The following is an 11,695-nucleotide window of genomic DNA, read 5'->3' as shown; positions in this document are numbered from 1 at the left end:
AAAAAGTCATAGTATATTAAGGCATAAAAATGTCACAGTATAGTAAGGCATAAAAAATCATAAAACATGATCATAGTGTAAGTCATAAAAAGTCTTAAAAACGACATAGTATAATGAGGCATAAACATTGATGAAAAAAAAGTCATAGTATAGTAAGGCATAAAAATTGATGAAAAAAAAGTCATAGTATATTAAGTCATAAAAAGGCATAAAAATGTCAGTATAGTGAGGCATAATAAATCATAAAAACGTCATACTATAGTAAGGCATAAAATTGTCATAGTATAGTAAGGCTTAAAAGGTCATTAAAAAAGTCATACTATATTAAGGCATAAAAATGTCACAGTATAGTAAGGCATAACGTCATAGTATAATAAGGAATAAAATTTCATAAAAACATGATCATAGTGTAATGCATAAATATTTATGAAAAAAAGTAAGGCATTAAAGGTCATTTAAGAAGTCATCGTATGTCAAGGCATAAAAACATCATAGTACAGTAAGTCATAAAAAAAATCATAAAATTGTCATAGGATAGTAAGGCATAAAAATTGATGAAAAAAAGTCATTGTATATTAATGCATAAAAATGTCATAGTATAGTAAGGAATAAAATTTCATTAAAAAAACAATCATAGTGTAAGGCATAAAACGTCATGAAAACAATATAGTATTGTAAGGCATAAAAATTGATGAAAAAAAGTCATAGTATAGTAAGGCACAAAATATAAAATTGTCATAGTATAATAAGGCATAAAAAGTCATGACAAGTCAAAGTAAAATAAGGCATAAAAAGTTATTTTAAAAAGTCTTAAAATAGTAAGGCATAAAAAGGCATGAAAAGGTACAATAAGGAATAAAAAGTCATAAAAACATGATCACAATAAAAAGGCATAAAAATGTCTTAGTAAAGGAATAAAATGTTATAAAAACATGATCATAATATAAGGCATAAAAAGTCATGAAAATGTCAAAGTATAATAAGGCATAAAAAGTAATAAAAAAGCCATAGTACAATAAGGCATAAAATTTATAAAAATGTCATAGTATAGTAGGCAAAAAAATGTTATAGTATTGTGCTAGTAACCTGACTGCTAGCCCGCAGAAGACAGGGTTAGCTTTCTAGTTAACACTAGTTGACATGGTTAAATAACAGTCAATCAGTTGGCATTTTTCTGGTGACATAAGGCACCACTGTGATATTCTCACGTGATGTGAGCCTTTGGATAGTACCCCGCCCTTTTAGGCAATCAAATGCTAGCATGCCTAAATCGGTTGTGTTGGAGATGTAGACTCAGGGAGTGCACATGTGAATGATCTGACTTCATTAATGTGAACAAGGTCACTCAAATATTGGTATGGAAAATTCTGTCCTCCCAAAATATTGGTAGGAACATGTCCCTACCGTCCGTCCATATGCAAACCTATGCCCTTGGAGTTAAATACATGTTTTAGATGTTTCTCGAAGCTTAGAAAGTATTACAATAAAACATACAAGATGTCTTTATCTTGATTTTGTAAATAGTAGGCGTATAGGCTAATAGTTATAAGCAGTAAGCAACAATCACCGTCATTGCAGATAGCAAATAAGGAATTATAATACAGCCTGATCAATCTCAACAGGGCTGCCGGCTGCTGTGCAGTCCAGCCACACCGGGCTCTGAGAATTTGTGCCTCTTCTCCAGGTACAACAATTGTAAAATGCAATCAACTTACAATAAATAAAAAATAACATTTCAAAAAATCTTGTGAACGGTAACAGCGGCTCCTGGCATGAGAGTACGCGCAGTCTCCAGATGCAGCTGTGTGCCATAGGTATGGGCATGTATGCCAGTTGCATCTGGCGGTGCCACACCGATTTAAATGTTTTTATTTCCGTGTTCAATGCCTAATTTAACAACATGAAAAAACGTTAATTGGCAATTGGATAGTTACCTATCCTTCTGTATTCCCTGTGAAGTCTTTTTACTTCACTAGGCCTACATTTATCTGAGTTTTAGCCTTCAATAAATAAAAACTACCGAACAGCTTCAAAGCGAATGAATCCATATTCCTTGTAGGAATGACAGGACTTTACACCACACACTGACTTGTAATTTCTTAAAAGTATTTATTGAAATTGTACAATCCTGTTATAACCCCGTTTTATGACATCTCCCATGCAGAACTGTGATGAGAAAAACTGTAAATATGTCTTGAAATTCACATTTTAGCAATTTCTTAACTGACCTTCCCTTCCTGAAAACCTTATAAGCCCCAAAAAATAGAATCTATAAAAGGCAAATCTCTCATAACTTTGCTGTATTTTCCTTTTTTCACATCATCATCCCCCCTTTTCCCTCCCCCCCAAAAAAGCCTGAAAACTAATCACACACAACATAAAATTTTAACTGCAGTACAGATCTTAAGTTTTCACGGTTGCTTAAATGGAAAAATCTTCAGTTAAACACTCTCCCCATTCAAACTGCCAAGAAAAAGTGGGATCTGTCCCACACCAGATCCAGGACCAGATTAAATCTTATTGTTCTTCAGGGTAGCACATGAACAACCACGGTAGACGAGATACGTTCTACTTGACCCATGAGTTAAATCTACCACCAGAATTTTAGGATTTCTGTTTTCACTCTACATGTAAACAATTTGTCAGTGCACATTCACTGTATAGGGTTTTCACTTAAAATATCAGGTGGTAAATTGAACACAGTGGATTTTAGGATGAAGTAACATCAACAGAATAGAATAAAACCTTAACTAAAGGTGGGAAGTTGACTCAAACCAAACTCAGATTTATTATCTAAAGAGTAATTAAGAGGTGATTTGGATACAGGTACATTCACTACGCTCAGCGTGGCATTTTGCATTGAGAATGATGACAATTCCTCAATGGTGTAAGAATCAAACATCAAGTAGATTAATGTCTCAAACCCTATTTTAAAGATTTATTTTACAGATTTATTAATTTGTCACAAACATGAATGCGCCATAATAATGCATTTTCTTTGACAGGTTAACTTAAAAACCATTTTATTTGTAAAGAGAGGGAGTCAGAGACCAGTTCAATTGCATAGCAATTTAATCCATGTCCAATAAGGACTCTTTCCCTGTCACAGGGAGAGGCCCTGTGGTCACTCTCAATCAGCGTTTTAAATCGACCAAGACAATATCAATAAAACTATTGATAACCGCTCACTATCTCTAATAGTGACCATATTCAACAGGCATCGTAGGGTCTTAAAAGAAGCCGTTCCTACACACCATGACTAAATGTCCACTGTACGTCCCCCATTCTAAACCACCAAATTACAGTAAATACAAGATGGGCAGTTTACTTAACAATCAAATCCAAGGTTTGTTTTGTGTCAAGTCAAAGGCTTCCAGGCTCATGTTGGGTAGGTGGTACAGAGAATCTTGTTGAAACGGAAAAAGAAAAAAACATGAGAAACATGCATGGGGTAGGCTTTCCTAATGCCACATACTGAGTGTGCACACAGACAGGCACAAACGCAGATCTCTAATGAGAACCCTCCCAGCTCATGCAGCACAATGCATCTGATCAGGCCCATGGGGCATTTTTGTCAAAAGCAAAGTGCTACATGAGGAGCAAGGGCTTCCCGTTGAGATGCAGCCTATACAGACACCAGTCTCCATTGCAGGAGAGGGTTTCTACTACACATCACAATCTCTATCCACAGTTTGGAGTTCAGTCTCGGAATGTCAACAGCAGCACGTTTTGTCTCTCTCTGTCCTTTCGCATCCCTCCCTCTGTCACTGCAGGTCTCGGTCTTCAAGGTACCTATACTCAAAGGTGAACCCCTCCTTCTTCCTCTGGCCCCATTTCTCATAGTCAAAGTAAATGTAAGTGCCCTGGAGGAACAACAGAGCGGAGAGAGCAATCATTAATAATCCAAAACGGCATACAACAAACAGACTATCTTCAGGTACTATGGAAATGAACTGTGGTGAAGCTGCACCTGTTCAAACTCGTCAGTGATAGTCTTGGGCTCCTCGTGCCTCTGGAACCACATCATGTACTTGGTGTGAAACCTCCATGACTGTTTCTTCAGAGCCTTGGCAGACAGATACTGAGCCTTGGTGCCCTGAGAGAAGGAGGTCAGAGAAACCATTAAGCTTACAAGCATGACTTAAATACATCATGAAGAAGAGAGAAACGGCAGAAGGGGGGGAGAACTGAAAGGTTTACTGGGAGTAAATATGGAGTGGCTGAGTTGAGTGAGTGCATGGTTACCTCCAGGTAGTAGAAGATGAAAAAGAGAGTTTCTGTGGACAGTCTCTGGTAGAACTCTATGGAATCAGAGTGGTGCGGTGGTATCTGATGATGGAATGGCAAGGTGGGACACGGGTTCCTCATCAGGTATTGCCTGTAGGACAGAAGCATGAACAGTTACCAATCCACAACAACATACAATAGATCATGGCAATTTCTTAGCAATTGATACTCTAACAGGTGTAAGTTGTGTGCTTGTTGAGCGCTATTTTCAGCCACAGATTTGGTGTGCTAGTAAGTATTTACAGCAACAGGATGGTGTGTGTGTGTGTGTGTGTGTGTGTGTGTGTGTGTGTGTGTGTGTGTGTGTGTGTGTGTGTGGGACTGACTATAAATATACTACAATGTCTGTTCATAATTACAAAGCATGTCACTCAGTGCAACAGTGTACCTCATTGATGTGGAATGAACTAGATCAGGCTTTTGCTGCACTAGCAATGCTTGGTAATAATGCTTATGGTAATAATGGTATAATGAATTAATAGCTGGTTTTGGTCTTTTTGTGTGATTTGATGACAAGAAAAATATAAAATATCAGACTTAATTTTGTGTAGATCATGTAATAGAGAATTTCAGTTTTTCATGATACAGCAAAAAATAAAGTCTTTATACCAGGATTAAAAATATATTGTTAACTAATCATCAATTTATTGTCATTAATAAATTGTTAAAGTGAATTTGTGAAATTATTGTAAAACTGATTTCAAGCCAATAAACAAGTGTTTGTGTTTGTATCTGTCCTAAGTCATAAAACCATGTAAGATACGTTATAAATGGGTGTAAAAACTGTGATGCCTTTACCTGATCCTCTCAGAGTCTGAGGGGTGTGGCATGTGTGTCCAGGCGGACTCTTGCATGGCCTGCTGATAGAGCTGGTCTTTGGGGAGAGGGGTGGGGCCCAGTGGACAGACCCCGAGCGATGGGGGGATGCTGACTTCCGACACGGACGGCTGAGGGGCGGCAGGTGTGCCGGGTGCCGCAGATGAACCAGAGAAGATGTCTACAGGATGAAGAAAAAGTGAAGAACTGTGTCAGTTACACAAATATAGACCACAGCTCCACTTCATACTAATTTCCCAATCTTTCAATGTCTTTTCTTTCTTGATAAAGTAAATCTTTTATGCTCTGACTTCTTCTATGGAGCACTTTTCTACTTCCAAAGATTTGCAACACTGGAACATTTGACTAAGTGTAGCGAAGAAACTGATGAATAATTTAGTCCAGAAAAAGTATAAAACAATAATAAAAGTTCAACCAGAAACAGAAAAAGAAAAACAATGATATGACAGTGAAAGATGCAACCAGCTGTTGTTTAGTGAAAAACTTACTGAAAAAGTTGAAATCAATTTTCTGTCAGTTGACTAACTGGTTAATAATTCAACATTATAGTGTGTTTTCACCCTACTCACTATGAGCTGCTTGTAGCATAGCATCATCTACTACTACAGTTGTTACAAGTTGCTTTGGAGTAAATACACTTCTTTCTCAGTAGCTGGCACGTGCACAGCATACAGTGATAGGAGGTTTACACTGTGAAATTAATAGCTGACAATTCTTCAGTAAATTCATGTAGAAATAATGCCTGACCATTCCGACCTCTGTCTGTCAGGTGCAGGTTGGGAATCTCTCCATCTAGGCCTGATCCCAGTGCTGCTCTCTCAGCCATCGCCTTCAGAGAACTGAGAGGCTCAGGAGCCTGGGGAGGGAAACAACATTATATTAAGTATAATTATGTTGAAAAGGAATACCAGTGCAGGAAAATGAATTACGAAAACAAACTGCTACACGGACCTGCAACAAACTAAAACGCTCAGAGATGTCTTTATGCAGCCACGGTTATGAACAGTGACCTGCACTGGATACACTAAGTAATGTGTTCCAAAACAGTCATAGCATTTTCTATCACAGTTAATGTATGCTTGCAGGCTGCCTTAGGCTTTAGATTTTACACTGTCCAACGCTGTCTTTTTTTGATATGTTCTTTAGTAAATCAAAAAAATCTTCACATCACATAATTTCTGTCTAAGTGTGCCATTACGTACATGCAGGCTTCTTTGTTTGGTATAAATGTGGCTGAGGTTTGTGTGCACTCTGGGATCTCATAGCAGTGCTATTTACGGCTAAGGATATTGAGAGTATCCAGTAATGTACCAAACAAAAGTGAAAAACTATGCATGACATCTCAGTCTTCTGCTAATTCAAAACGGATCCAGCAGCCTGGTTATTTATTAGAGCTCAGCTGTCCATAGGAATGATTTAAGTGAGGAAATGGCCAAAAGGGACGCCAGACATTTTAATATAACACTGCCCAAGTATTGATAAAGGGTGTTCCTCTTTGTAGTATGATGGCAGATACTCCATAATAATTAAGCTGACAAAGCTTTAATATTCCACACACCTTTCTCATAATCTCAAGTTTTGTTTTCTCTGACAATCTCTTGGTGCAGTAAACTCAAGAAGCCGCTGCTACACCTGAGTGTAATCTAACCGGTTCTCACTGCAAATTCTGGTTACTCGATTAGATAATTAGGTGACTGACAAAAGCCTATGACTAAGTCAGTCGACATGTCGTAACTCAACCTTGCTGGCTCGGCTCACCTTGAGGCCCTCAGAGGCCTGTGTGTAGGAGTGGGGCCCATTGAGAAGACTCCCTCCACCAGGTGTGCTGTCTGAGAATGAGGGGGACGGAGAGCTGGGAGGCAGGGTAATGGAGCTGATTAAACTGGGACCATTGTCCATCCTGCACCAGGTGTAGTGGAAACAACAGTAAGACAAAGTTAAGTTCTGTCATAAAAGAACAAGAAGAAACCTCAAGTTTCAGGAGGCAGACATTAAATAACTTACGGCTGACTGGTTGAGGAACTGAGAGATGAGGGTTGGCTGCTTTGCGACTGGCTCGGTGTGCTTAGAGCTGATTCTGTGGAGCTCTCTGCTACTACAGCACTGTAACCTGCGGACAGATGACAGGAAGAAGTGGAAAAAAACTCTTTATAAAGAGAAGACAATGTTGACTTTAACAGATAAGTAAGTAGGCACATAATCCCGATCTTAACAAGTTAACATACTTGTGCTTCCATTTTGCTTGAGTCCACTTGGTGGTCTAGCAGGAGCAGCATTCACCCCTACTCCTCCAACCACGCCGACGTTCCCTCCATTTCCTCCCATCATGCCAACTACACTGGAGGTAGTGCTGACAGAACTTGGGGGCACCTGTGAGGCACCAGGGGCCACACTTTGGCCAGGAACCAGACCCAGAATACTCCCACTCAGAGAGCTGTGAGCCGGACTGGAACCGAGTAAACCAAGCCCTGTCCCCGCCCCGTTGGTAGTGACTCCACTGGAGCCAGAGGTGGGAATGGAAGTGCTGCTCTCCACTGAAATGCTGGACTGGGTGGTGCTGCTCAGACCCAAGCCTCCTGATGCTGCTGCCTGAGCGTAAGGGGCAGGTGTGGAACCCGAAAGGAGCCCTGCCATTGTGTTTAGAGGTGTGGGGTGGCCACCCAGCCCTAAACCAGGCATTTGGTTGGCACTGCTGGTCCCTGTCAGGCCACCTTTGCTCAATCCCAGCCCTAGCCCGATTCCCAAACTGGATGCTGGGGTGGGCCCGGATGTGGGCTGAGACTGAGAGTTGGGAACTGATAAACTGGGTGTGCTGGGTGTAAGTAGAGAGGGGGCAGTGGAGGCTGGGAGTAGGGGGTTGCTGGGTGGGCTGGGGGTGTTGTTTGAGGGGACAGAAGGTTTTGTCTGAGTTGGCTGCTGCTGTTGTTGCTGCGGTTGGTTTGGTGGCTGAGGTTGTTGCTGCTGTTGTGCAGGTTGATGTTGATGTTGCTGCACCGCACTGCTGAAGCTTCCTATTAGACTGCTGCTCGTGGGGACTGGAGGAATGCCTCCAACAACACTCGCCATGGACACAAGGGAGGAGGATGAGGAGGACCCAGAGGTGGTGGAGGAAGAGAAAGAAGATAGCAAGGATGGGGTGCCATTCTTCACAGGTGACTGAAAATGATATAGCGCCAGGGAGAGGCATGTCAGACAAAAACTGTGCAGAAATCAACTTAAGTTGTACAAATTGCATTAGGAGTAAAGTTTACTGTAAATTATGGAGGCCCATATATGCAGGAGATGGCACAAACTAAATCAGAAGTCTCCAACCATGGTCCCACAGAGAAACTTATTCCATTTCAGTGCCTGAGAGGCCAAGACCCTTCAGCCACCGTAACTCTTCAGGACCAAGGGTGAAGAGCGCTTCACTAAACTTTTCATCTACTGACACAGCACAGATGAGAACCTCTCACCTGACTAACTTCACTGTCTGTCGACCGTCCCCTTTTCTTATCGTCCTCTGAGTTCTCCTATAGGAGGAGATACCTTGATATGACATTCCACTTCTGAAACGTTGATGCAGCAAACTAGCCAGTGGATTACAACACAATGGGGCTTGTAGAAGGGTTAAATTAATGCAAACTTAAGAGAGGGAATATGTGCAAAATTGCATCAAAATTTATGATTTCTACCCACCATCCCTTTAACATTTTATGATACAAAGACAAGAACTTACAGCAGTGCAAGTGGCCGGGGATGGAGGGATGGGTGAAGAGGAGGTGGTGGAAGTGGGAGTGCTGCTGGAGTGGAGATACATCTCATCTTCCACATTTCCCTGACCTGACGGAGAAGTTGCAACTAATGCTGCAGCTACAAGTAAAAGATGAGACAGAAACAAGTGTCAAATGTCATTATATCATAACACCATCTAAACACTCCACAGTGCTGTACTCACGGATGTCTTCCAGGTCTAAGTCATCATACAGGAATTCGTTCTCCTCAAAGTCTGGGTCTTGGGACGAATCAATGTAGTATTCAACATCATCCTTGATCTTCTGGATTGCATCCACTGGCACAGAGTCATTGTCCAGCATTCGTAAAATGGTCTCCAACATACGAATGTGGAATCTATGCCTCTCAATCAACCGCTTGAGCTCTTCAATACGGTCTTGCTTCTACATGACAGAAAGAAGACAAATATGAGGTTTATGATAAATATGTTAGCAGCAGTTTTATAACACTACAATACACTGGATATGGGAGGGGAAAACGTTTTTTATAAGTGACAAAAAAAAAAAAATCCTTGAAAAGGAAGAGATGGGGGAACTTACCTCTTTATCACCCTTCTTCTTTCTCGTCTGTACTGAAAGAGATTCCACCTCACTTTCAAACTGATCCACCTGCATATTTAGAGTGTCTATCGTATTCTGCAGGTGAGGAAAAGATCAGAAAAAGGCTGTTAATAGATTTATTCAAAATTTCATCCTAAAACAGATTCTTAATTAAAAGGCCTTATTTAATAAGACTCAATTAATAAGTTCTTAATAGTTTATTTTACTAATTCCTTCACTAATTTAATTTGTTTTGTTTTCATTCTAAAGTTGTGTGCTTTTTCTTTGCTTTTGGCATAAAATATTTTTAGGCAATAAAAAGATCGATGGTGTATTACTGTTAGCCACTGTCCCGTTTCCTCCTTTTCCCTCTGAGCTGGATCCACTTTCTGAGCGAGCCCCAAGCCTTCTTTAGAATAGGCTTTTGTTTTTGTTTCACGTTCCACCACCTTAAACCGCTCCATTTGCTAAGGCAAGAAAAATCACATAAGCCTTATTTAGTTACATGTGCTGATGCAAAGACATCATGAAGTTATACTTTGCACACCCTCGAAAAAATTATTTAAAAGAAAAAAGGAGACAATAAAGAGCCATACCGTCTCTATAAGTTTGCGGTTCTCGACTAGCTGCCTTTTGTCTTTGATCTCGTTTGAGGCCACCCATGTTTTTATCTGGTCTCTCAATCGCTGGGAAGAGCACAGGCGGTGAAAATATTAAAACATATTTCCCACTTCAGATAAGCACACTACTGATCAAGAGTGTAGATAAATATAATAATAATAATAATAATAAAAATGTGTGTTTGTTAACTTACCTGTAGTTTTTTAATCTCTTTCTTGAGGTCAGCCTCATATTTTTCCTTCTGATTTGCATTGGCTGCATTGTGGAGCTAAAATGTTTGCAAATAAATGAGATATTATAAGTTTTGCCACCGATGGTTTTTGAAATGCAGCTTTGAACAAATTCAAGATGTGAACGTATTTTACCTTTTGCCAGATATCTTCAAACTGTTCTACGCCTTCAGCTACTTTTTTCAAACATCTATCGATCTCACCTGTGAGGATAAAAGATGTGGTCCAACATCACTGTATATAAATCTGTGCAAAACCAAAAGTCCTTCACAACTTGTTAAAGAAATAAACAAACTAACACACTGGTAGATGAAGTCAGTCTGAGTCTGTGCAAGATGCCAGTGGGATGGATCTTGTGCAACATTACTGACAGGTTCACCAACAGTCTTACCTTGAAGTTTTCTCTTGTCAGCCATGGCTCTGACTACGACAATGTCCACATTCCGTCTGTCACAAAGTTAGCTGTGTAAAGAAAACAAGACGTGTATCAAAGATAATTCAACAACATACAAATCCCTTCAACAGAGCCATCAGTACATCGGCATCTAGAGAGGGGAACTGACGTTGACTCCAGCTAGCTGGTCGGTTACCGTTAGCTGCACAAATAATGTCAGGATTTAAAGACATTTTCAGCCACAACTCCGTGTGACCGTTTGTCTATCGTTAAATTTCCGTGACCGCAGCTGATATTGCTAATGTTACCGATATAACTGACATGATTGTCAGCTAAAATTAGCCACCTAGCCAGCTAACGTTACTGAGCTAACATTAAGACGAGCCAGTTGCTTAGCTCGTGCACCTCGCTCGATTACTAACTAGCCCGTATCAAAACAAGTACCACGGAGCATGTTGATGGTTGGAATTCATATTCATGCATCATTATTTTGGGGTCCAGTATAGCTTTTATATGGTGGTTTTACGTTGTGAAAGTCACAATATATCAGAATCCGTTCAAATCGTTAACCTGCTAGCTAATGTGGCTAACTGTCTGGCTAGCTAATGTATAAAATGCTAGCTAGCAGCTTAGCTAGCCAAATTTAGGAAAAAGGGAAACTGGGTCAACCCGAGCATCTAGATTTATACTTGATTACGACATTTACCTAGGGTATGGACTTTCGTTTGTCTTTTTTCAAATACAGCCAGAACTAATTCCAGAAAGTCTTCTTTACTTCCAAATTGTGTTTTCTTTTCGACAAGCTCGCTCACTGTAATGTAGTTGAAGATGGACGGTAGCTAAAATCCCACCTCCGCGTTCAGAGCCCGCCCTAAATCCAATCTTCGAGATCTGATTGGGCAGAACTCACGCCTGTCAATGAGACGCATCCGCTGGAATGGGGACCAGTCATTGGCTCAGCGGTGCGATGAATTTTGATCGACACAAAACCGAAGCTGCATCTGAAGTCACAC

At 40.3% G+C, this 11,695-nt stretch overlaps 1 protein-coding gene across 3 annotated transcripts; it reads right to left on the bottom strand.

Annotated features, from left to right (window-relative positions):
• Positions 1-2,132: 2,132 nt before the first annotated feature.
• On the bottom strand, positions 2,133-11,509 carry cnot3 (CCR4-NOT transcription complex subunit 3). Of its 3 annotated transcripts, none has more exons than XM_022756488.1 (18): positions 11,389-11,509; positions 10,680-10,750; positions 10,424-10,491; positions 10,252-10,326; positions 10,034-10,123; positions 9,776-9,904; positions 9,438-9,533; positions 9,062-9,281; positions 8,843-8,976; positions 8,580-8,636; positions 7,350-8,280; positions 7,129-7,234; positions 6,883-7,024; positions 5,872-5,980; positions 5,086-5,284; positions 4,246-4,378; positions 3,971-4,096; positions 2,133-3,863 (listed from the first exon to the last, which is right to left on the bottom strand). In XM_022756488.1, the coding sequence occupies exons 2-18, from the start codon at positions 10,702-10,704 to the stop codon at positions 3,765-3,767; spliced, it is 2,739 nt and encodes a 912-aa protein (XP_022612209.1). In that variant the 5' UTR covers positions 10,705-10,750; positions 11,389-11,509; the 3' UTR covers positions 2,133-3,764. The 3 variants fall into 3 exon arrangements, with proteins under 3 accessions (XP_022612209.1, XP_022612210.1, XP_022612211.1); XM_022756489.1 differs by having other exon boundaries at positions 5,881-5,980; XM_022756490.1 differs by lacking the exon at positions 8,580-8,636.
• Between the last annotated feature and the right edge of the window lie 186 nt (positions 11,510-11,695).

This window comes from Seriola dumerili, unplaced genomic scaffold (assembly GCF_002260705.1).
Source record: "Seriola dumerili isolate Sdu_G_001 unplaced genomic scaffold, Sdu_1.0 BDQW01000258.1, whole genome shotgun sequence".
Taxonomy (NCBI): Eukaryota; Metazoa; Chordata; class Actinopteri; order Carangiformes; family Carangidae; genus Seriola; species Seriola dumerili.
Note: the sequence above shows the minus strand (reverse complement) of the source record. Positions and strands in the feature narration are given on the sequence as shown.

Coding starts and splice junctions, on each gene's coding strand:
- cnot3 (XM_022756488.1), bottom strand. CDS start 10,704: ATGGCTGACAAGAGAAAACTTCAAG. Junction 10,327..10,423: donor TTGAAGATATCTGGCAAAAG/GTAAAATACGTT, acceptor CAAACATTTTAG/CTCCACAATGCAGCCAATGC. Junction 5,285..5,871: donor GACAGACAGAGGTCGGAATG/GTCAGGCATTAT, acceptor TTCATCCTGTAG/ACATCTTCTCTGGTTCATCT.